Source organism: Silurus meridionalis, chromosome 24 (genome assembly GCF_014805685.1).
Source record: "Silurus meridionalis isolate SWU-2019-XX chromosome 24, ASM1480568v1, whole genome shotgun sequence".
Lineage (NCBI taxonomy): Eukaryota > Metazoa > Chordata > Actinopteri > Siluriformes > Siluridae > Silurus > Silurus meridionalis.
In genome coordinates, this window is record NC_060907.1 from 19,844,722 (window position 1) to 19,870,497 (window position 25,776).

At 42.1% G+C, this 25,776-nt stretch overlaps 2 protein-coding genes, 1 long non-coding RNA gene and 1 other non-coding gene across 8 annotated transcripts in view; 1 reads left to right on the forward strand and 3 right to left on the reverse strand.

Annotated features, from left to right (window-relative positions):
• cpo (carboxypeptidase O) overlaps positions 1–25,776 on the reverse strand; it is a 60,177-nt gene that overhangs the window by 33,394 nt on the left and 1,007 nt on the right. The window lies entirely within an intron of this gene.
• fn1b (fibronectin 1b) lies at positions 198–25,717 on the forward strand. Of its 5 annotated transcripts, none has more exons than XM_046837172.1 (45): positions 198–525; positions 3,162–3,290; positions 3,665–3,802; positions 4,077–4,208; positions 5,055–5,192; positions 5,759–5,929; positions 6,686–6,874; positions 7,112–7,294; positions 8,112–8,288; positions 8,874–9,026; positions 9,793–9,921; positions 10,168–10,308; positions 10,671–10,783; positions 11,426–11,594; positions 11,789–11,965; positions 12,063–12,191; positions 12,762–12,851; positions 12,943–13,137; positions 13,357–13,638; positions 13,723–13,989; positions 14,154–14,248; positions 14,606–14,774; positions 14,859–14,945; positions 15,446–15,637; positions 16,324–16,602; positions 17,406–17,594; positions 17,841–17,930; positions 18,017–18,283; positions 18,377–18,493; positions 18,618–18,791; positions 19,304–19,459; positions 19,569–19,688; positions 19,788–19,993; positions 20,206–20,293; positions 21,006–21,185; positions 21,325–21,414; positions 21,503–21,691; positions 21,847–21,936; positions 22,476–22,915; positions 23,028–23,166; positions 23,235–23,396; positions 24,166–24,291; positions 24,523–24,629; positions 24,726–24,818; positions 24,925–25,717. In XM_046837172.1, the coding sequence occupies exons 1-45, from the start codon at positions 378–380 to the stop codon at positions 25,000–25,002; spliced, it is 7,173 nt and encodes a 2,390-aa protein (XP_046693128.1). In that variant the 5' UTR covers positions 198–377; the 3' UTR covers positions 25,003–25,717. The 5 variants fall into 5 exon arrangements, with proteins under 5 accessions (XP_046693128.1, XP_046693129.1, XP_046693130.1 ...); XM_046837173.1 differs by having other exon boundaries at positions 23,028–23,157; XM_046837174.1 differs by having other exon boundaries at positions 5,759–5,914.
• LOC124377854 lies at positions 10,315–11,411 on the reverse strand. Its single transcript, XR_006924121.1, has 3 exons — positions 10,984–11,411; positions 10,820–10,872; positions 10,315–10,455 (listed from the first exon to the last, which is right to left on the reverse strand). It is a non-coding gene; the product is annotated as an uncharacterized LOC124377854 (long non-coding RNA).
• On the reverse strand, positions 19,077–19,148 carry trnak-cuu. The gene has a single exon. It is a non-coding gene; the product is annotated as a tRNA-Lys (tRNA).

The window sequence follows — 25,776 nt, forward strand, 5'->3', positions numbered from 1 at the left end:
CATTTTTCCACATGCCCACTAAAGCTAGCTGAGTCACTTCTAGACGTCGAGGAAGATGGTCATGAGAAGAAATAAAAACACTCCACCATTCAGAAAGCAGGCTTTTGATCAGATAAACCACGCCCCCCTCCCGACCACCCTTTCCTCTGTCCAGAAGTGCGTGCAGGTCTGTCCGGTATAAAAGCCTGGGCTGGGACGCGGATTGCGCACGGCGCTGCTTGGACGCGTTCAGAGCGCAGCACCGCCACCGAGACTCTACACTCAGCCCGGAAAAGATCTTTTTATTATATACATAGAGAAATATTAATATTTTTCCCTCTTTAAATAATACTTGGTTTAAAATCGAGTTGTAAGTGTTTGGTTCTCTGTGCGCGGTGATGAAGCGGTTGGTGCGTTTGGCGCTGTTGGCGCTGTGCGCGTCGAGCGCGGTGATGTGTCTGCCGAAGACAGGCAGGAATAAGCGGCAGGGACAACAGCAACACGCTCTGGAGTTTCCGCTGGACGAGGTGACACACACACGCCAAGGTGAGGGACAACACACACACACACACACACTCTTTATTGGTCTCTTTATTCAAATGGAGACACCAAACGGAGCGGCAGGAAAGTGTTTCCAGTTTGCGCAAACTGCAAATCAGCTTTTCTTTGAACAGCGACAGAATTTCATTTTCATATTAAAAACGTTAAATTTCATATCGAATTTATATTTTGCACAAAAAATGAGCAAAATCATACAAATTTTTCCACCTTAAAATAATCAGATACAAATACTTTGGTAGACACCCCTTTTCCAATTATTTATTTAAGTGAGCAGTTAAGGGCCTTGGTCAGGGGCCCAGCGGTCTCACCAGTGTGCTGGTGATGGGACTCGAACTTACCAGCTTCTGATCAGAAAGCAGACACTGTAACCACTAAGCTACCACCTCCACATTTTCCCCAAACTTAAATTTTTTTATCAAAGTTGTAGCTCAATGATTAATTTCCTGCATTTCTCATTAGAAGGTCAAGGATTTGAGCCCTTGGACGTCCAAGGAACCTCTGTTGGGCCCTTAAGTAAGGCCCTTAACACTCTTTGTTCCAGGGGCGATGTATAATGGCTGATCCTGCTCCCTGACCTCAGCATTCTAATGTCGGATATGCAAAGAAAGTGTTTCACTCTACTCCAATGCATAAGTTTAATTTTTTTCACCTGAAATTATTCACCTCAATTTTCAGATAGTTTAAATACCAGCACCAAAAAACTGCGACTGCTGGATCTATGAACTGCCCTCAACTGCTCAGGTGTATAAAATGTACGTTGCTCTGGATAAGGGCATCTGTCAAATGCTGTAAATGTAAACTGACATTTTGGCCAAAAATCAATGCCAGTACATGTTTTATTTACAAAATCTCGTTTTTTATTGACTCGTGACCGACGAAAAGTGATGGCACCCTGGAAGCCTGATTTGTTCTTTCAGCCCTTTATTGAAAGCAGATATTAAGATTTTAAAGACAAATACTCACCCATAAAGCTAATTAAATATACAGCACATACAACTTCCCAAGTAAAAAAAAAGAAGGAATGTTAAATGGACAAAAGGTGAACACAGGCTACAAGAAACTACTGTTTGGCATCTTTATTTCTCGATGTCTATGGGTATCTTCTCATAAATTCACATATGTTGCATTTTAACGTCACAAGAATGATATTGATTGGTTCAGATCTTCTCACCTCCTTACAGGATGAGTTACTTCTATTGTCTATTCAGTGATTCAAAAAGGCACTGATACCAAGTCAGAAATAAATAAAAAAAACCCGGCTTGTGTAAAGTTAAAAAGTTTGATTATATGTACTTATACCAGCATTCTGTTTAAATAGTAAAGTATATTCCTGTACATCATTTAAACAATATCATTTGGCTACAATTTTAAATTTTGTCAAGAAGATAACTGTGGTGAGTTTGTATTTACATATGAACTTATGACTTATGTCACTCAAAAGTAATACAAGTTTCATTTGAGCAAAAATACGTACTTTAAGCAAAATTGTGTACCTACAAAAAAGTATTACAATGCTAAAAGGCTACCAAATAACAAGGAGAATGTGTATTTACACAAAGTTATGACTTATGTGTTTCAAAAGTAATACAAGTTGAATTTAAGCAACAAAACTTACTTTAAACAACATTTTTGTAGCTACAAAATTTTTTGCTTCCCAATTGTAAAAATCAATATGGACACTCAAGTGTTTTGTAAACTTGCTAGAAAGTAATGGATGTCTATTACAACCAAACATCTATTTCTATACTTAACTTATGTAGCTATGAAATCTCATTGTATACCTATAGTGGCAAATAATCACAGGATTTTGTATCGACGCTTTAGTCATGACTCATAACCACACAATGTTATGGAACTTTACTTCATACAACAACCGACTTTTCTGTATTAATGTTTAGTTTTTATGCAAAATATGTAACATTTCTATATCTTTAGTGGCTGTTTTTTAAGATGTGGACATTTCTGTGCCATACTGAAAAACTGACCAATAAAATGCAATTGATTGATGCAATTTCTCAATTTTGTATCATTTTCTTGGGGTTATACAGTATAATAAAAAAGACTGTTTTTATAAATAGCAGAAATTATAAATCGTAAGAACTTCATTTATAGGTTTGAAATTTGATGGGTGTAGGTCTAATTTTGATCATGTTTCAAGGTAAAACTCTCAGAAAAAGTAATTTAAATGTCCACATTTTTCTCTGGGAGGAATAAACTGAACTATCTTCCTATCCAAATTGTGCCCTTGTTGTATTGTGTGTCATATGTGAAGGTCTGGAAAATTTTTGCACTAGAATGTAACATAAATCTAGCTATAAAAAACAAACAAACAAGGCATTAGTGCAACTGCAACTTGTTATGGGAAAAGCATAACTTGTCTGGCTACAATTTTCTGTTAATTTTTCAATTGCAAAATTGCCGTTCTTAGCATCGCTACTTTACTACTTTGATGTAAATGTTTGTGGAAACGAGCACTGTGTAGCAAGCAACAAAAAAATTCTTTCATCGAACAAACATCCAAACTCACCGAAAGATTTTACTTGCATTCACTGCAATACTTCGAGGTACTTCAGATTGTTTGAACCCGCAGTGGTTCATGGGTCATTTCTTTTTCCACGCAGTGGGCTGCACGGAGAATGGGCGTATTTACCGAGTCAATGACCAATGGGAGCGACCCTACATGGGCAGCACGTTACTGTGCACATGCAAGGGACCTTCTGGGGGCATCCAATGTGAATCCAAACAAACAGGTAAATACAAAAACTAAATACCAGGTTTTCAAATTCGTTTCCAATGTGTGTTTGAGTAGCCTTAAGTTTTTTCTTTATAGAGAACACAAAAGTTGCAATTGAAAAATGTGACACTTATGCACAACATTTTTAGAACTATTAATTTTATTACTATTACTATTGGATCTATGAGTAATGTATTTTTTTATGAATAAAACATTTGACTATTTTTTACACTTTATATTGTATAAAAAAAAAATACACTATGTAGCTTTAGAAGAAGCCATTAATGTCTTCTTTCTTTATTACATTATTGTAGTCACTTTTTAAAGCAAATAAAAATATTGCTAAAACATGCAGTGCTCCTTTTAACTGTGCCGGTTATGTGCATCTAGCTGAAGAGACGTGCTTCGATAAAATCAACACCAGGTCATACCGCGTGGGCGAGACGTACGAGCGGCCGAAGGACGGGATGATCTGGGACTGCACCTGCATCGGCTCGGGCCGAGGCAAAATCAGCTGCACCATCGCAAGTGGGTCCCGTTTGTGAAGAATAACCGGAAATCTTGTGTTAGGAAATTGGTCTTATAGTAAAAAATGTTAAAAAAAACAAACAAACAAACAAAAAAAAGATTACATATAAATGAATGAATAATCGAAGACTATTGTAGAAACTAGTATTTAACAGGGTAGAAAATAGTGCTCATCAGACTCATGAGCTAGGATTATAGGAAATGTCTCATTTTTTGTTATTGTGTTTACGGCTACATATCAAACCGGCGTCTTGTTTTGGTCTGTCTGCGACAGATCGCTGCCACGAAGGAGGTCGCTCGTACCGAATCGGCGAGACCTGGACTCGACCCCATGACAGCGGCGACTACATGCTTGAGTGTGTGTGTCTTGGGAACGGAAAAGGCGAATGGACCTGCAAACCTATCGGTGAGCGCTTAAGAGCACCCCACCCCCCCCCCAGGGGTCAACGGTTAACATGGTCCGAGCGTTTCTTAAAGTGGACCGACGATAAGCGATAAGCATGCACAAACTCAGGATAATCTCACCCACGATGTTGAGGAGTGAGGATTCTGCCCAGTCGGGGATAATGTTTAATCTCAGAGCAAATATCGAGAGGACAAGCGGTCAATATCGACAGTACAACAAACAAACCCGGTAACCCTGTGATGCTAAAATGATTTGTGTGTTTCGATCTAGCTAACTGTGTTGCAGAAAAAGTTAAAGGTTTAAAAAGATTGCATCGGACTCAGGTTGGCATTTGAATCGCGGTGCATCATTTTGAACATATTCGCATTGGTAAAAAAACGATTTATTTATATATAATTATTAGTTGATTATATAGAATATACTTTTATCATTTACAGAGTGACTAATAATTTGTGTTCAATATTTTTGACGTCAATTGATTTCTCTTTGCTACACTGTTTCTTAACTGCTGCTACGTGAATACGACGTGTCACAACACTACACGAGGCGTATCCTAAGAGTCACATAGAATACAGATTAACATGGCAGAGGTAGAGCTGTATCTTCCTGGAGACAGAACCGGGGAAAAAAACGTCTGGTTTTTTCCATCTTTTTTGTGAAAGTACCACCTGTTAGAACTCAAAAGGCGTTTAAGTAAATTGACGATCTGCTGTCTGTCTGAACCGAAACAATAAAAGTAGCATATCGCATTGCAGATTTTTTCCATTGCATCATATTGTGTTGAACTGAATGGAAATGGGATCGTACTAAATCATAATGTGAGAGTCGTGTGCGTTTGTTTTACAGCCGAGCGCTGCTACGACACGTCACTGGGCACGTCGTACGTGGTGGGGCAGACGTGGGAGAAACAGTATCAAGGCTGGATGGTCGTTGACTGCACATGTGTGGGTGAAGGAAACGGACGCATCACCTGCACCTCCAGGAGTGAGTGACGCATCACAAGTTCATTACGAGTTTGAGTTGTTCCCCAGCTACATTTTTGATTGTTAAAGTTTGAACAATCCATTCCACATCGAGCGCCGATTAGCTGTTATAACAAGTGCCACTCTTCTTGGGAGATGTTCAAATAGATTTTGTGAAGATTTGCAAATATTTATTCAGTCAGTTACTGATGTACAGGGAGCTGAAAAGCCCTGGTGTGCAGTTGGGGTGAAAAATCCATCTTAAAGGTGTTGGAGCTCTATAGCAGGAGATCTTCCACACACTTCCAACCCATGTAAAGCAGATCTTCATGAAGCTGGCTTTGTGCACAGGGGCATTGTCATGGTTTGGGTCTCCTAGTTCAAGTGAAAGGAAAATGTCATTCTTCTGCATCTAAAGGAATCGCATGTAGGCGTGTGTGGAATGGGTAAGGTGTCCCGATACTTTTGGCATCGTTACACAAGCTGTGCTAATTATGTTCCATAGTTGAAGGTAGGTGAAGGTAATCAGGTACAGATGCACACTACTATTACTCGTATTAATAATGATGAATATTGTGACCGTTTCAGACCGCTGTAATGACCAGGACATGAGGAAATCGTACCGTATCGGCGAGACCTGGACCAAAGCGGACTCGAAAGGCCGAACACAGCAGTGTGTGTGCGCGGGGAACGGGCGCGGCGAGTGGAAGTGCGAGAGTCATTCATCGGCGCAAGCGACCCTCGGTGAGTGCGACACAGGTAACAGCATGATTTCTCCGAATCTCTTTCCCACAATCATTCTCTCATCAATAACTCACATCAAGCTCACTGAGCAAACAGCCACCATTATTACCATCACCACTAACGCTTTCTGCTTATCCCAGCATTCACAGCTCTTATCCACATGGTGCTGTTCACACAGTGCAGGAACTGGGATTTCTAGTTATATTTGTGGCTTTTTATACAAAGTAAGTGCGTATATTTGTATTGTAACCAAAAGGACCAAAAAAAACGGGGGCAAATAACTAATCTTTAAACTTCTTTAATGAATAAATAAATCATTAATTATTTAATATTTATTTCTCTCAAACAAAAGAGAGGATTCATTGAGCAATCTTTAATAATTATAATTTAATTTATTTTTAATTTATTTACGCATCAAAACGGTTGTTTTTGTTTGTCATTATAGGAGTCCATTTCTGATTTGTGCCACTTATTTATTTTTTTATTGTATTTAATCAAAGAATGTAAAAAAAAAAAATTTCAAAATGTTATCCACGTTTGTGTCTGAAAATGTTGGTGAAAATTATATTTTATATCTTTTTTGAAAAATCGATTATATATTTAATTATATTTTAATTTCGTTCCATTGCTTTCTATCCAGTCCAATTTTTTTATATATATTTCTTGAAGTTTTATTTTATACAATATTTTCCTAAAACTTAAAAAAAAAACCCACATACTAACATTTTCCCCCTTCTGTCTCTTCCTACTCTGGCCTTCTTCTCTGTTTAGGTTCTGGCTCAGGCTTGTCTACTCCAGTCACTCATCAGGTGAACTTTCTGCCCGAGCTGCTGGAGAGCGGCTTGTGTCAAACTGGATCCGGCACCACCTACTACAGCGGCATGCGCTGGATCCAGACTCAGGGCAGCCAGCAAATGATCTGCACATGTGTCAACGGGGGCATCGGCTGCAAACAATGGGGTATGTTCATGAGCAAGACTCGTACATGGTTATTTTGAAGCGGGAATAACAACGTGAAATAAAAAGGATTGAGATATAGTGCAATAACTTTCGAAAACCTCCTTCATCCTCATCCAGAAGCTTGCACGCTGTTCTGATGGCTTGAGTTTATGACTTGCTGTCAGAGAAGCTTCAAACTTGGCTCGCATTTTGAATTCTGCTGTTTTTGTGTGTGTGTGTGTGTGTGTGTGCGCTCAGAGGGGCAGTCTCAGGTGTACGGTGGCAACTCGAACGGCCAGCCGTGTGCGTTCCCCTTCGTGTTCGGAGGAAAAACACACCACTCGTGCATTTCGGAAGGCCGAAACGATGGCCAGCTGTGGTGTAGCACCACCTCCAACTATGACGATGATCACCAATACTCCTTCTGTACTCAGAGGAACCGTAAGTAGAACACAGATTCAACATCTACACTCCTAGAAAACCAAATTCAAAGCTGTGGGTTTGAACTCCGACTCCTTTAGAATCAGCAAGACCAGGCTTTAACTCAAACTGGACCCTAAATTACACCTTCTGGACTAGAACTAAGATTTCGCTTTTTGGACCCAATGTTACAGATATGGAAACGAAATTGAAGGGACCAGATGTAAAATTCCGGCTTTGGGGATTGCAGCTAAAGCTTTGGAAAACTACTCAACTCTTCTCTTGATGACAATGTTTAGGTTAAAATAGTGAGAAATAAGATAGTGAGAAATCTTTTGGGTTTGGGATTGATTCAAAACACTACTTTTGGGAATCCCATATGGATTAAGGTAAATCCCTACTTTGAGATTAGAGCTAAAGTCCTACTATTAAAAAAGTCTGAGACACAGAAATGGATTTAAAATGCCAGCTCTGGAAATGCAACCAAGGACCCAGGCTTTTTGTATTAAACTTAAATTTGTTGATTTAATTAAAAGTTTTAGATTTGTAAATTATCAGTACTAAACGGAAGGTTCTAGACTTGTCTAGAATCTAAACAAGTCCTTTTTTCTACGATTTAGCCTAATCTCACTTTAAGACTGAACCCAAAGTTGTGGGATTGAACAGAGAATTCAAAGCTGGCATAAAAGCTTAAGGATACCAGCAAACCTGGAGCCACTTACAAACAGCAAACTCGCTAAGAAATTTCTTATAGTCCGCTGGAACCAAAAGGATTCTGAGTGCTAACACGAAAACCCTTTACTTGTAGCGTACAAGATGTTTTCTGCTTTCCTTGCAGTGATGGTTACAACGCGCGGGGGAAACTCCAACGGTGCCCTGTGCCAGTTTCCCTTCCTGTACAACGGCCGCAATTACACCGACTGCACAGCCGACGGCCGGCGTGACGGCATGAAGTGGTGCGGGACTACAACCAACTACGACGACGAGCGACGCTACGGATTCTGTCCCATGGCAGGTACGTCGAGTCCATGTTTTTTTAAGTTAACTGTGGATGCCAACACCCAGTTAAACACACACCCAGCTAGCCAGGCGCTACCACTTAATCATCGTTTTTTCCTCCAAATCTCGTTCATGCGGTTTGCTTTTACAGACTTTTTCCAAAAATGCAGCTATGACCAAGTTCAGCTCGTCAAAATCCGAGTGCAGAATTTAAGGGCTGTTATGTCATTATGAGAGGGAGTCTTTATGAGCGCATAAACATTGGCTATAACGGCTTGCTGTTTTGTAGCTGCCTCGGCCAGAGTAACATGTTCCACCCTTTTTTTTTCTTCAGAGTTTTTGTTTAAATCAAATAATCTAACACACACATACAGGACTAAACCCAAACAAAATGTTCACTAAATCCAGATAAAACTCAGTAAACCCTGAAGGAACCCAAACTGGATCCAAATAGCTGGACTGAACCCAAACTAAGCCCTTACATCAGACTAATCCCTGCCTAAACCACAAACTCAAAATAAACCCATTGGCATAGTGTATGTATGTATGTATGTATGTATGTATGTACACAAATCTAACCATGATTTCTTGCATTCTCTAGCTCATGAGGAAGTCTGCACAGTGAACGACGTCATGTATCGCCTGGGGGACGAGTGGGACAAGCGCCATGACACCCTGGGTCACATGATGCGCTGCACATGTCAGGGTAACGGCCGGGGCGAGTGGAGTTGCATCGCTCACTCGCAGCTCCGAGGTACAAACCTTAAACCCATCCGACAAGCTAGCATAGCTCAAATTTCCAACCCATTTAGCATTAGACACTTTGACGTAAAAATTTTACTTGACATAATCCTGTAGCTTACTAAGACTATATATAATTTTGTATATTGCATCGTTTTTCACCTTAAGCACTAAATAATTTGTGCAAATAGTTAACTAGTTAGTTTAATTTTTATCTGTTTACAAATACTATTTACATACTTATTTCTATACATACCTTACCGTACATTTTATAGCTAGCAAAACCCAAACTTTGTAGGTACTCCTTTCTATAGCTACTGCATTCCAATTTTATTATTATACTATTTTATACATCACAAAATATGTATATTTGTCTTCATACCGTAACCCAAACTAATAAATTATTCTGTAACCTTCAATAACCCAAACTTTGTACTTATTTCTACAAATATAGAGCTGGGAAGCAGACCTTTTTTAACCCTTTATATAGCAAATACACTGATCAGGTCTTGGGTCTGGACACCAAGTACAGGATTTGGTGTCCAGACCTAAGACCTGATCAGTGTTTTTGCTATATAAAGGGTTAAAAAAGGTCTGCTGGAAGTCAGACCTCTAAACCATTTCACTGGAAAAATAGTGAATCTTGAGTTCTTTTCTTACCTAGCAGTGTTCAGTATCATTTTCCTGACACTACCATCACCAAAACTTAAAACAAATTCCCTAAATATGTCTCTGCCACACCACTGTTTTCAAAGTAATTTTTTTATTTTTGCCCTCAGATCAGTGTATCGTAGACGGACTCACTTACGAAGTAGGCCAGAAGTTCGACAAGCGCCACAAGGAGGGCTACATGATGAACTGCACATGCTTCGGCCAGGGCCGCGGCCGCTGGAAATGTGACGCCATTGGTACCTACACCCTCTCCTCTTTTTTTTGCACCGTTCAAAAGAGGTTAAAAAAAAAAAGCACCATGTTTTCTCTGCATTCAAGAGAACTAAAGTCTACAACTGTCTGGACTCGGTCCGGGAGACAGAGTAGCTGAGAGCTTTTTTGGAACCCGTGCTAGTGCAGATGTTTCCTAACCAGTTTGACAGCTTGCAAGAAAATGCGAACATCTGCACTTTAATAAAATAAATATTTTTTTTTGGCTGCAGATCAGTGCCAAGAAGCCGAGAACAAAGTGTTCTATCAAATCGGCGAGTCCTGGGATAAAGTGAGCCACGGCGTCCAGTATCGGTGTACCTGCTATGGAAACGGGATCGGAGAACATGCCTGCGAGCCTCTCCAGTCCAGGGGTGAGTCACAAACTCTAGATCTTTGATTGGTGGTAAAATGGGTGGGGCTTATAATTCCCATAGACCTTGGTGTCTGGACCAGAGTTTGAGAAGTGGTAGCTGCCACTGCTGAGCCCTTGAAAGAAGGCACTTAACTTTGGGTGTCTGCTAAATGCCATAAATACAAGGGATGTCAATTAAGAACAGTAATTAAGCCACATGCATATCTCCAAAGTGTTTTTCTATTGTATTCGTGCAGGTCTGATTAATTTATTTGGTTCAAAAAAAGTGTTAGGAAAGCAGGAAATGGGTGAAAGAAAGAAGTGCAAATGTGTGTATACTACAATACAATGCTAATTCCATTGCTGTGTCCATTCCACTAGTGCCAGTACGCGTGACCATCACAGAGACAGGAACCCAGCCCAACTCGCACCCCATCCAGTGGAACCCCCCGGCATCAGCCCACATCACCCAGTACATCCTCAAGTGGAGAGTGGTAGGTTCAAACTGGCATGCTTTTACAGCGGTGTACCTCAGGGCCGGGTAACAGGACTGTTACAGAAATCACAGCTTGCTCATGTTGATCTGTGCCACAGGAAGTAATTTATGATCAGTTAGTATGATTACGGGATGCCTCAGGGGTCTTCATTTGGGATCCCTTAGTAAAAATGTGCAAAGTTAGTCATTCCCATTTACCTTGGTTTCTGGACCAGAGTTTGAGAAGTGGTAGCTGTCACTGCTGGCCCTTGTAAAAAGCCTATAAACTTGGGTATCTGCCAAATGCTATAAATGTAAGAGCTGTCAATCAAGAACAGTAAAATATTAATTAAATTTTAAAATATTTGAAAGAACTATATTCAGTGTAGGATATAAAGACTTCAGAGTGTGATGTGTCCTGAAACTCACATTGGCCAGGGAACATTTCGAAATATTTGCCCAGAGGTACAGGAGTGCAGAACATTGCGCACAAACAAGCACACAGACCTTGAACTTCACACACACCTACGCACATGAGTTCCATTTGGATTTTGATTGTTGAATTTTTGAGTGTTAGAAACAAAGATGAAAATAAGAAAGGAAAGGGAAAGGGATGGAGGTGTATATAGTGGGTAAACGTTGTGCCATTTCTGCTGAGCAGAAGAACACGCGCACTCCGTGGAAGGAGATCATTATTCCGGGTCACATCAACTCCTACACCATCTCAGGCCTTAAACCCGGCCTGACCTATGAGGGCCAACTCATCAGCATCCTGAGCTACGGTCACAGAGAGGTGACCAGATTCGACTTCACCACGTCGTACGGCTCACGTACGTATCCTTTAATCCACCTAATCCTCAACTGTTTCATCCTCATCATCTTCTTTATCCCCATCATCCACCTAATGCTCCTCACCTGTCTGATTCTCATCTGCCTCATCTTCTTTATCCTCTTCATAAGCCTCATTCTCTTTATTTTCATCTGAACGTGCACTTTTTCATGTTTTTTGCGTTTTTGTGTCTAGTGATTCCAACAGAAGGCGAGACCACTCAGCCCACTCGAGTATTGGACACGTCCGAGTCCACCACCGATATCACATCCAGCAGTTTTGTTGTTTCCTGGACGTCAGCATCTGAAACCATCTCCGGGTTCAAGGTGCAGTACGAACTGTACGAGGAGGGATCCAAGCCCACTGTGATCGGTACCTCTAACGCTTTCAAACTCAACATATTCACAGTACACAAAACCAAACAGCAGTGTTTCAAGACAATTTTTATTATTATTACATTTTCTTTCAGAGCTGCCTCGCACAACTACGTCGTTGAACCTCGACAATCTCCTGCCGGGCCGAACATACCAAGTTCAGGTTTTCGAAGTCGAGCCAGAAGGAGACACTAAACTTATCCTGACCACCACTCAGACCACTGGTACAGACTGATTATTATTATTATTTATCTTGTAGTTAGCAGTATCTAACTACTATCTGTTTATATGCTAACCAGCTAATTGCAAGCTGGTTAGCCAATCAACATGACTAAAACTACTAGCCTGGCAAGCAGCTATCTGCAAAATTACTGCACTTAGCCATTCTTGCCAATCTGCTATGTCTCCAAAGAACAGTGACAGTTAGCAAGCTGCTTCTCAAGCAAACCATCAAGAATTTCTAGCATATCATAAACAAAACAAAACACAGCAATAATAAGGAAGAACTCTATTGTCAAAGCTAACTGCTAGCTGGATAGTTACTATTCTAGCTCTCCTTTCCTTTAACCTGATCCTTGCATGTAATTATTCATTCCTAGCATAACTGGTGAACAAGCCACAGACAACAGCCTGCATTGTATGCTAGCTTTAAAAAAAGCAGCTAGTTCTAATTATGGCTGCTTAGCCGGCAAGTTACAAGCAGAGATAACATGCTGAAATCAAGTGCTACCTCTGAGTAGAGCAGCTACAGAGAGGCTCACGAGTACATAATGGCATGTGGGTGTGATCCTCAGCTCCTGATTCTCCAACCAATCACCAAGTTACAGACGTCAGAGAAACATCCATCGAGATCTCTTGGACCAGACCTCAAGCACCCATCACAAGTACATTCCAAACTTACTATTTCTGGAATTTTCCTTTTATCTGGAGCTCGACAGAGGTATTTACTGTGTGTGTGCGTGCGTGTGTGTGTAGGTTACCGTGTGGTGTACACCCCATCTGTTGAAGGCAGCAGCACCGAGCTCATCCTGCCCCACACTGTGAACTCCGTGACCTTGGGTGACCTCCAGCCGGGTCAGTCATATAACGTCAGTATCTATGCTGTGGAGGGAAACCTAGAGAGCGAAGCAGTGGTGCTGCAGGTCCAAACGACTGGAGAGCCTCAACCTGGTGAGAGACTAAACTAACTGAATTGAAATTAAAGTTGCCATAAGCAACATCTGGCCAGAGTACTGTAACGCTGAAATGGGTGGAGCTTAATTACAATTGAATTATTTATCCTTAATCATGGGCAATGTTGCCCACTGAAGAACAGCACCATCGTTATGTTCGTTTCAGTCATTTTCATTCCATTTTCATTTGATGTAAATTTGTGACTCCGCCCCTCAGAGGAAGTCCAGGCTCCAAGCGATTTGCAGTTCTACGAGGTCACTGATGTGAAGATCACGATCACCTGGACTGGGCCGCCCAGCGAGGTGTCAGGCTACCGTGTAAGCTACGAACCTGTGGGTTCCGACGGCCGTGCGACGCAGAGGCCACTATTGCTTCCCACCACGCCCAACGCCTACGAGGAGATCACACACCTGCAGCCCGGGACCTTGTACCGCTTCTACGTCTACACCATCTACGGTGGAGCCGAGAGCCAGCCGCTGGTGGGAGAGAAGTCTACCCGTGAGTCTGCGAGTATCAACTCGAGCCGTACACATTTATTTATCGGCAGCCCCACTGTTAACCTTTGACCTCTTGTTCCTTCAGGCCCTGATGCTCCTACAGATTTGCACTTCCCCGATGTGACAGAAGACACTGTATTGGTGGTATGGTCCGCCCCACAGGCCCAAGTCACCGGGTATCGCCTCTATGTAACATCGGAGGACTCCATCTCTCCGAAACAACTGAGGGTCCGCCCTGAGCAGACCCAGCACACCATCAAAAACCTGCAACCAGACACCACCTACACAATCACCGTGCACTCTGAGCAGGGCAACACGCTGAGCGAGGGCATCTCCGGAACCGTCACCACCAGTGAGTCTGTGAAAACGTCTCCTATTAGTCACGTAGTTCAAAGATCTTTACATTGTTTTAAAAATGTTGCATAGGCAGTTAGCCATAGTAGCCGTAATGCACTCTTTGTGATATAAGCATTGAAACTTTTTTTTCTTTTCATGTCTTGTGTTCTTTTTGCTCAGCTGTGCCAATAGGTAATGCTCCCCGTTTCTCCACGGACATCACAGACACCTCCATCATCATCTCCTGGACTCCAGTTCCTCGCTTCAGCTACAGGGTAAACATGCACAATCGATTTAGCTCTAAATTTAGTTGTACAGAACCATTTTTTGTCACATTTTCCAACACACCTGAGAAAAATATTGACTTTCTCTACACATTTATATCATTTCTACCAACAAAATGGTGGAAATCAGGGCTGTTTGGTTAGCACTTGATGCAAAGTGTAATAATTACAGTGTCATGTTGGTTGTAAAATGTCTTGTATAAAGAATTGACCAGCACATCTGAGGTAAATATGAACTTTCTCTACACGTTTGTTGCATTTATATCATCACCCTGCCTTTATGTTGTCTGTACTGCAACAATGCCATCACAATTCACCCCATTCTGGTGATGTGTTTGTTTACATCAGATGTCGGTGAAGCCCAGTCAGGGTGGTGAGGCTCCCAGGGTCGTGAACTCGGACTCAGGAAGCATCTATATCTCAGGCCTGACCCCTGGAGTGGAGTACACCTACAGCCTGCAGCCCCTCTTTAATGGCCGCAAACAGGGCACCCCCATTACTCGCAACGTCGTTACACGTAAGAAATACCAAACAGCAAGACGTGTAGGATAGAAAACCAAACGTCTCTATTGGCGTGAATATTAACATGTCATTTCTATAGCGCTGTCTCCACCGACCAACCTGAACCTGTTGTCCAACCCCGACACGGGAGACCTCACCGTACAGTGGCATGAGACCACCACCCCTGGTAAATACACACTTTACCTGTGTGTGTGTTTGTTAGTCTGACTGAATATTCATAATCATAATTTTTTTTAGATTTGACAATGAAAAGGTCAGAAATTTTATAATTTTTATTACACAACTTTTTTTACTTTTATTTTTTAGAAAAACTGTCATCAACGCTCAGTACACTATTTTTTTACATAATGTGAAGTATGTTTTTTAAAACTCTAAATACAAACATTTTAAACTCTTTTTTTTTTTTAAACATTTTTTCTTATAAATTTTTTTATTTTATGTCCATAGAAAGATTTTACTTTTTTTCTTTCTTTTTCCCTTCTTATTTTTTTCTCTTGATATTTTCATTGAAAATATATTGATGCTTTATTTTACTTTATGCTAATCATTTTTTGTTGATATATTTCATATATTCTATATGTTTATTATAAAGTTTTAGCCCATTTTTTCTTATTCATTTTCCAATTCCAATGTCATTTGTCTAACCCCCCTGTACAACACCCTCAGACATCACAGGTTACCGTGTGACGTGCACGCCCACCTCGGGTCAACGTGGGAATTCTCTGGAGGAGGTTGTCCTAGGCAGGCAGACCTCACGCACGCTGGAGAACCTGAGCCCCGGGGTTGAGTACAACGTCAGCGTCTACACTGTTAAAGACGACAGGGAGAGCGAACCTGTCTCCTCCGTGATCAGACAAGGTAACCACTGGGCACGGCCGCACAGAGATTCTGGTTATGCTCCTGTCAAGTGACGGTGTAGATGACCATCATGCGTTCCTTTAAATCGTGTCATACAAGTGCTAGTTTGTGATGCTAACAATAAAATTTGAGCTAGAGTAGAATTAGCATTACTATCTCACTGGGTATCCAGTTTGCAATTCACCGGTTTTTACCTTGGGGTGGCAGAAACCCTCCAAATCTACGGAAAAAAAATTATTCAACATCAATGACCCAGCGAGAAAAAAATCCCAATGGCGGACTGAAGTACGGAACAGTGGTGATGGAGTACCCAAGAACTTGCCAGAAATTCTTTTCCAACCCTGCTGCCTTGACTTTAATTACTGTTGCTGCTTTATACCCAACAGATTAGCTGTCTGTCAATTCTGCATTAATTGCGTGATTTGTTTTGTGTAATAAATATAATCGAGTGTATCTGTATAAGAAGCAGAGAATTTAAGATGTAATCGCATCCGCTTCCATTGCTGACCATCCTTCTTGTAATTGTGCCTGTGTTTATAATATATGCATGGATTCTTTTTTTGCATGAAAAATGTAATTATCCAGTCTAAAATTGCTTTTTTTTTTTTTTTTATCTAATCTCTAACTGCACACGATCACCCTCTGTTCTCTCCCCCATCCGCCTTTTTGAACGTCTCGATCTCCAGACGTGCCGCAGGTGAAAGACCTCGGCTACGTCAATGTCACTGACACCACCATCGGAATCCGCTGGACTCTTGTACAGCACCCTGCCGTCACGGGGTACCGCATCACGGTACTGGCCGCCGGGGAGAGTTTGCCCATCCTGGAGGATTCACTCGATTCGTCCACCAATTATTATACGGTCCGGGGGCTGGAGCCCGGTGTCGACTACCACATCAACGTCATTGTGCTAATGGAGGAGATCGAGAGCGAGCCAGCAACCATCACGCAACAGACACATGCTGGTGAATGAATTTTAACGTGCTACAGAGGCTGTACGCCCGGAACCTGGGCTCATTTGGTTTTTACAAAAAACGGTTTGAATACGTGGTTCCTTCCGATTTTAAATCCAATTCAAGGGCTGTAGTTATATTCAACATTTTTTTCTTTTAAGTGCAGTGAAAATGTGTGTACATTTTAGAGGTTTTATTTAGTAAACACAATTTGTATTAAAAAAAATTAAAATATATAATTTCTATTTAAAAAATAGACAAAAATTCTAACTAAATTAAAGATTCAGCTTTAGATGATATATCAATAAAAAAAACAAAAAACAAGTTTAGCTTATAATCCAGTTTTAATTGTTTTTTTCTTTTAGTTTACCTCAAAAGTTAAGCTAAACTATAATTATATATAAATGTTTTAAAATGCAAAGGAAAACCTGGACGCTGCACCCAAAAAGCAAACGTGTATACATACATAAAAAGGAATATAAGATGCATTAATATAAGATTCAGGCTGAACTTGAACTAAACTTTATTCTAGCAGAGTCTGAAAAGGAAATAAAGTAGAAATTAAGGTTATTTCTATTATTACTTCAGTGACCTTCACAGCATGTAAAGATAATGTTTATAATTTCTACGCTGTCATATTTTGTGTATTTTTGGAGCTGGGAAATATGAAGCTATTTCCGTTTCATGGTTTATCTTTCTATAAAGATAAAATTCAACCCATTCAACTTCTAACATGTGTATGTGTGTGTTTGTGTGTGTGTGTATGTTCGTTGTGCATGTGTTTTCTCTCTTTGTGCGTGTCCTCTGTTTCTCAGGCATTCCCGCTCCCACCAACCTGAATTTCGGAGAGGTCGGTCCGGACTCCATGCGCCTCTCCTGGACCCGCCCATCGGTCCGCCAAGCAGAGATCAGCCGCTTTGTGATCCGCTATCACCCAAGCAACGATGACGACAGAATACAAGAAGTCAACGTGGGCGGAGCCACCAGCACCTATCTCCTCCAAAGTACGACCATATTCTTCCATTTAAATAGAGATTTACCTAACTTGTTTACCTTCAAGTTAGAAGCACACGATTGTTCAGAATGTAGCTTGGAAAGACTTGGGGTTGGTGGTCCACAAACTTTTATCCATATAGTGTATATGTAATTAAATACATTTACATGTTGTTTATATGCAAGTATGTAATGATATATCGTGTTGGACGATCACCACAGTCTGGATTAATCGTACGGTTTCCTGTTTCACGCAGACCTGCTTCCTGTCACCGAGTACACTGTGAGTGTGTATTGTGTGTATGGCGAGCGAGAGAGCACCCCGGTCTCGGGCAGGCAGACCACCAGTGAGTCCCGTTTTCTATTCATCCAACCACATTCCATTTCAATACGTGCAACATCTAACGTGTGCTATTGTTTATCCTTCACTCAGCCCTCGACTCTCCCACTGGCCTAGTCTTCTCTGACGTGTTCACCCACTCCTTCACGGCACACTGGCAGGCCCCACGTGCCCAAATCACAGGCTACCGGCTGGTGTACGAGGAGACCAGTGGAGGGCACCGTCAAGAGGAGAATCTGCCCCCGAACCGCAGGCGTTACTCCCTGAATAACCTGCAGCCCAACACATTGTACACAGTGCGTGTCTACGCTGTCAGCGGCCGACAGGAGAGTAAACCACTCACCGGCACACAGTCCACCAGTGAGTACACCCACACACGTTTCCTTGTTAGAAACAAAATGCATTTTAAAGCCAAATCTGAGGTATCATACTAATGCTGCGTTATTTTTCTAGTCTCAGATGCTCCCACTGACCTGGAGGTGACCTCATCCAACGAGAACAGCATCACCCTCTCCTGGGATGCTCCTGCAATTCCAGTGCGCTACTACCGGATTAACCACAAACAGACCGGTATGTGTGTGATAGCAAAACATTCAATTTAAAGCCTATTGAAATAAACATACATCTCAAGACTGCGATAAAATTTCCAAATCAGGAAATTGTTCTGACATGGGATTTAACAATGAACCCCCAGGAGAGCGCGGCTCTGGCCAGGAGTTCACTGTGCCAGGCACCGAGTCGACAGCCGTCGTGAGTGGCCTGCAGCCGGGCACCGATTACACCATCACCATCTACGCAGTGACTGGCAGAGGAGACAGTCCAGCGTCCAGCACGCCAACCATCATCACACACCGCACTGGCAGCCATGGTCAGTTTCTATTGGAATCACTATTGGATTAAGCTTTCTCTAGAAAGGAATATCAAGCAGAACAGTAAGGTTTTGAGAGCAGTCCAGTTCCAGAACAATTACTAATCCAGGAACAAAGATATTCCAAGAGTTAAAACTTTCTTTTAAGGCTTCTCCCGTTAGGGGACGCACATGTTTTAATTTGGCACGTTTTTACGCTGGATGCCCTTCCTAACGCAACCCTACCCATTTATCCGGGCTTGGGACCGGCACTAAGGCTTGTGCAACCCTAATGGCTGGGGTTGGTTCCCTGACCTGGGATCGAACCCGGGCCACAGCGGTAAGAGCGCCACATCCTAACCACTAGACCACCAGGGAACAAAGATATTCCAAGAGTTAATTATGAAAAAATAGTGATCCCAATTCTACTACTAAATAATTCCAGCTGAATAGAGATCCACCATTGGATATTGGTCCTGCTTGCCATGTTTGGATAAGTTGCAGTTGTGATTTGTCCATCTGTTTTCTCCCAGGCATCCCATCTCCCTCAGAAATAGACGTGACTGATATCCAGGACCAGGCCATCTTCGTGCGCTGGACACCTGCCAGAGGCCCAATCACCGGATACAGGGTCACAGGGAAACCCAAAAACGGAGTGGGACCCACTTTCTCGAAGGAGGTGGGACCTGGTGAGTCTCATTGGATGCACCGGAAAAAATCCCAGGTTAAGCAGAGGTTATCCAGGAAACTTGCAAACGTATATTTTTTAGAGAGGATTTTTGTTCTGTTCGTTCTCAGATCAGACCGAGTTGAGAATACCGGGATTGGTGCCGACAATAGAGTACGTCATCAGCGTCTACGCCATCGGCCATGATGGAGAGAGCTCACCAGTGGTGGAGAGAGCAACCACAATCAAGAGTGAGTAGACACAACGTTGGTGCTGTTGCTGGATTTATGATATTAATACACTGCTAATTGTACAGTGATGGAAATTCTGTCTTCTTCTTACAATTCTAGGTCCCCCAACCAGTACAAATATCCCCGCCCCTACCAACATTCAGTTCGGAGACGTGGGCCCCTCATCATTCGTGGTGCTCTGGAGGCCACCAAGCGCCAGTCTGAACGGATACCGCATCCTCGTGAGGCCCAAAAACAACATTGAGGAAACAAAAGAGATGAACGTAGCTCCTGATGCCATGCAAGTGACCGTCTCTGGACTTCTGGTAAGAATTTACCTACCTTTTTTTTTTTATATTTTATTCCCAGTAATTTAATAATCCGGATTCAATCTTATCTACGTTGGTATTGTTTGGATTTGCTGCTCAAACTAGCAGTTGAAATGGCCCCATACTCCACCCCTGTTGCCTGTTTGAAATGTGTGCATTTTATTCACAATACACTAAAGGGATCATTGTTTACCGGTGTCCGTCTCCAGGTGTCTACAGCGTACGAGGTGCATGTGTATGCGCTGAAGGGTTTGGAGAGCAGCCCACCGCTCATTGGAGAGATCTCTACAATTGAAGGTAAGAAATTTTATACAATATAAAATTTCTGGTCCAGGAACAGTTCAATCTGACTAATACTGATCCAGATTTGAGCTTTTACTCAATTTGAGTCAGCATGCGTTATGAGCTTTAATGTCTTTATAATCATTTATGACCAAGGGCCCAAGCACTAACTTGCAAACAGACCCAGATTTCCAATGTGTTAATGCAACCAAGTCTGTAAAGTGTGTTTGTTCAGAGTGGAAAGAAGTTGTTACTGCTCTCTATACTATAATGTTTCTGTTAAATATTTTAAGGCAGGAGCAGGTTTCCAGTGTAGGGAAAGCATGCCAGGTTGACAGTTTTGGTGTTGTAGCACCCCCTTGTGGGCATATTTCGCAAACGTTCATATTTTTTTTTATTGTTGTAAAGCAACAGAGTGAGCACTTTAAGCAATCAACGATCGGCAGTAGTATCTGTGTAAAATCGCATCTTTTATAATTTAGCTGCGTGAAGCCCACATCACGTGCATGCAATAAAGTGTGTCTCTGCAGCATTTTACAGCGATTTGAAACACCACATATGGTCCAGTAAACAATTTACCTGGTAATATTAGCTTCCTGACAGATGCCGTGGTTTAGTATAATAACAGACTTAAAAGGAAGTGTCTAGTGCTGGCGAGGTTAGACGGTGTAGGAGTGTGTGGACAAAACAAGAGCAACCAAAAGCCTGTCTCTGATTGGCTTGGCAGACATCAGCCCTCCCCGGCGCCCTCGCATCACCGATGTGAAGGACAGGAGCATTTCACTCACCTGGCGCGCCAAGATCGAGCCAATCACGGGCTTCCTGATTGAGGCCCAGCCCACCACAGGAATCTATCCAGTCATCAGGAAGGAGGTTACAGGTGAACAACGGCAAGCCGAAATTACAGGTAAATTAATAATGAACAATAAGATTGGACGATTGATGTGACCATAGCTGGTCTTTTAGCCTCATTACAAATGCAGAGTGTAACGGATACATTTTATGTATAATAAAATTCAGAATCCTTTCTTCTCGGGTTGTTTTAGGTCTTCAGCCTGGCACCGCTTACGTCATAAACATCTACACACTGAACGGAAACAGACGCAGTGAACCATTTGTCCTCACAACCAACACAAGTACTACATCACACACAACCTTGCAAGCTTCAATGCTAGAAATTTGATTTGGTCATACATCCTCTTAACTGTCTGTGTGTGTGTCCAGTTGGTTCATCCCTTCAGCCCCCTACTGACCTCCGCTTCCTGGCTCTTACCCCAAACACCATCACGTTCAACTGGCTGCCGCCCACCAGCCGCATCACAGGATATTACATCACCTACGAGGAAGAAGGAAGCAGCCCACGTGAGCTCACGCCCCGCCCACACGCCGGCAGCAACTACGCCACCATTACAGGTATGCACAACATATACACTTTCACCTATTTACAATCTCCTTACATCCCTCATACATGTGATACAATGGGATGGAAGCAGATTACAGTGTGTGTTGATGACGTACAAATGTTGCCTTGTGAGGAGCTTAAGTGTTCAGTGTTGTTGTGATTGTAGATCTAAAACCAGACACCATATACATCATTAAGATTGTCGCTCTGCATAACTCACTGAGGAGTCCAGCACTGGTGGGCAAGGCCAGAACACGTAAGTACACACTTCATACACAAACACAGACACACACACAGGTGATAAAGGTGTACTTCTTCAAAACTCTCTTTTTGTTGCTCAGTGGTAAGAGCAGACAAAAAAAGTTTTGACTCTCTAGCATGATGACTGTTAGCCTTTGCATCATGGCCGGCTTCTATCAAAGCTAGCAAGGATGTCTAATGTAATGCTAATAGAGCTGTGTGTGCAACCAGACATGCAATGCTGTTTATTTTTCCGCTTAAAAGAATTGAATTGTGAGGTGTTAAAGGAAAGCAAGCTGCAGTGGCTAATGCTTCATCCGAAAAAAGGTGGAAACCTTCTAGAGTTTGGCTTTTCACAAGAATGATAAAAATACAAGAATATATACAATTATTATATCAGCAACAACTCTAGTTAGATTTTGTCCCCATTGACATAAATGGGGGAATGTTCCGGAAGGTCTTTTCACCTCGGATGGATCTCCGCTAACTGTTGGCCGATGTCTTATCTCCTTGTTTATCTGCACGCTTTGCTACTAATGGCTTTTCTGCTCTCAGAGGAAACACAGACGTTTCCGCTGCCTATACCCCCGCGCAACAACAACCTTGGTCCCCTTGACGTGCCCGAGACAGAGGTGAACGTGTTGGGTCCAACGGTGCAGCCGAGACCAGGCTCGGGCGGCCAGGGCATGGAGTACACAGAATTCAACAACCAGCCCACTCTGCCACACAGCGGGCACCGACCAAACCCCAACACCCCTGGGACGGGCCAAACTCTAATCTACGTGTCCGCCCCAGGGCCGGACGGCTCACGGAGGCCCAAAGTGGTGCCTCTGAGTGACAGAAACACACTCAGTTTCCTTTTTCCAGAAAATAAAACAGGGACGCCGCAGGAGGCTCAGACTCAGACCACGGTCAGCTGGCAACCCTTCAAGCAGAGCAAGTCCTACCTCGTGACCTGCCATCCAGTCACTCAGCACAATGAAAAGATGTTCCAGGTGAGCAAGCCAACAAGAAATCTGGACAGACTTTTGGTTGTTAATGAAAACTGGTCACTCGTCACACATGCAATTGGTCTGTTTTGTAAGAAAACTAATTGTTTGGTTGCAGGTGCAACTTCCTGCCACCACCACCAGTGCCACACTGATCGGCCTCACGGCCGGGGCCTCGTACCGTGTCCTCGTCGAGGCTCTCAAGGATGCGCTCAAGTACAAAATTCTTGACGAGGTCATCACCCTGGGTAACACAGGTACAAGAGCAAACATCTTTAAAATTATAAATCTGAAATACATCAAGTAAATGAAATTTCTTCTTCAGAATCATCCGGAGTTTCAAGCAGTGACGATTCCTGCTACGATACTTTAACGGGTACTCATCACCAAATCGGGGATGAGTGGGAGCGCATGTCCGAGACCGGCTTCAAGCTGTGGTGCAGGTGCATGGGCCTGGGCAGTGGTCACTTCCGATGCGACTCCTCCAGTACGTACATTCATTAGAACGGCTTTGAGTTCTAAACGGTGTTATCCACAAGTCTAAAAGTAGGAGTGTAACGGTATACACGGTGCACCCGTAACGAATGTGCATCTCCAACATTTTAACAACAGTCCAGCGATATGGATTCTTTTGCGTTTTATGTACAGCTTCAAGAATTTAACTTCAGACAATTCCTTACATCGAGGGGTGTAAATGAATAAATGAATAAATTAACTATATTGTTTGTTACTTGAATGCAGACATTTGTTAAAGTATGCTGAAATAAGTAGAACATATCTTTTGAAAATAAAATATTAAATAAAAGAATAAAAATAAACAACACACACACACATCTGTATTAGCCAAAAGGGGTCTTAACAATTACATTTTTTCTATTTATAAATTTTATTGAATCAATTTAATTTGTGCTAATATATATATATATATATATATATATATATATATATATATATATATATATATATATATATATATACACACAAATTTTTTTTATTCAGCAGCCATTTTATTTAAAATTGTTTAACTGTTTGAAAACTCTAGATGGTCACAAATGTTAATAATAAACGACGATAATAAAAAACAAAAAGCGGTTTTATGTTTTGCGTTTCTGCCCCCGAAATTTAACCGAATCACGACTTCAAAAACGGGCTACGTTCCAAACCATGGATTTTGTGTACCGTTACACCCCTAAGAAAAAGCGAACCAGAGTGCGATGAAGTGTGTGTTTTGTCTAAACTTGCTTTTGTTTCATCAGAGTGGTGCCACGACAACGGCCATAACTACCTCATCGGCGAGCGCTGGGAGAGACGGGCGGAAAACGGCCACATGTTGAGCTGCACCTGCCTCGGCAACGGCAAAGGAGAGTTCAAGTGCGAGCCACGTGAGTGCCGACTCCCTACATTACATTACATTAAAGGTGCTCCAGGTTTGTTTGTGGTGGTTTGGTGGGCGTGGCTTTGTAATCATTCCTGCCTGTGTCCACTAACTAACAAAATCTATGGTAGAGCATCTAAAGCAAGCGTTCTCCAAAGAGGTTTTTCTCATCAAATAAAATGAAATATTGCACCTGAACGAAACAAGTCTGGGAACGCTGCTCCTTTTGCATTTACAGACGAGTCGACGTGTTACGACGACGGAAAGACTTACCAGGTGGGAAACCAGTGGCAGAAGGAGTATCTCGGGACGATTTGTACCTGCACCTGCTATGGAGGACAGCAGGTGAGAACGTGTACCACGTTATTTAGATCTTTACTTACGTATACACCATACGCCAGCGTTTGAATTGTTGCATGAACGTATGATTGTGTCTGTCAGGGTTGGCGTTGTGACAACTGTAAAAAGCCCGGAAGCGAGATCAACACTCACCTCCTAAAGCCGGTCCGCTATGGAGATGGAACCGCCAGAGTGGTGAGTTCGGTATTTTTTTCACGTTAGCACACGACACCAGGTCACATCACATTTATATTCATATACTAGTGCAATATATATCGCATCAACCAGCTTTTCTTTTCAGAATATCCACTGCCCAATCGAGTGTCTCCGGCCGGATATCCTCGCTGACGCCGTGGCCAATCACAACCCGAGAGAGTAAATCGATTCCTGACTTCCAACTCGACCTTCAGCTCCACCTCCACCCCCCAAACTCGCTATCCCACCCCCTCCTTCCGTTACCCCGGCTCTGATCTGAGACGTCATGTCTGTGAGACAGTTCTAACCTCCTCAACCTTGTGCCTTAAATCCTTCCTACTGGTTACTGCAATCACCGCTGCTGCTTTCCAACCAATCAGCAAAAGGCAATGTGGCGCCATAGCGATTGCCATAGCGATTTTCACTGCTTCTAATTGGCTCGGCTGTCGTTCAGGTGTTTGATTGGCTTTCATCTTGTTTTTTTTTATATATAATATATAAAGAGGATTAAACATTTAACTTTTAAGAGACACCCAAGAAGAATGTTACCAAGTACAATTTTTTTTTTTAAGAAATTAACTTTAATCAACGAATTAAAACAATCGAGCACTGATTTATTGGAATGTTACAGGATATTTTAGAACAATGTTTTTTTGTTTTTTCCCCAATGGCGCGAGTTCTCTCCGAGCCAGCACTGTTGTTTTTTTTGTTTTTTTTTAGATGGACACATGATTTTTCTGATCGCGTCTGATTGTTGAACGCTCTGTGATTTATTTATCCATTTGGCCCCAAAAGTGTTTTCGTTAAATGCCGTTAGGAAGGTAATTCTACTGTCGGTGCCAAAAGTCACTACTGTCACTACTGTCCAATTCCCGTTTGTAATAAAGTTTTACAAAGAATCTCGACATGTCTGTGTTTTATGTAATAAATAAATGCACTTACATTTAGAGCATTTAGC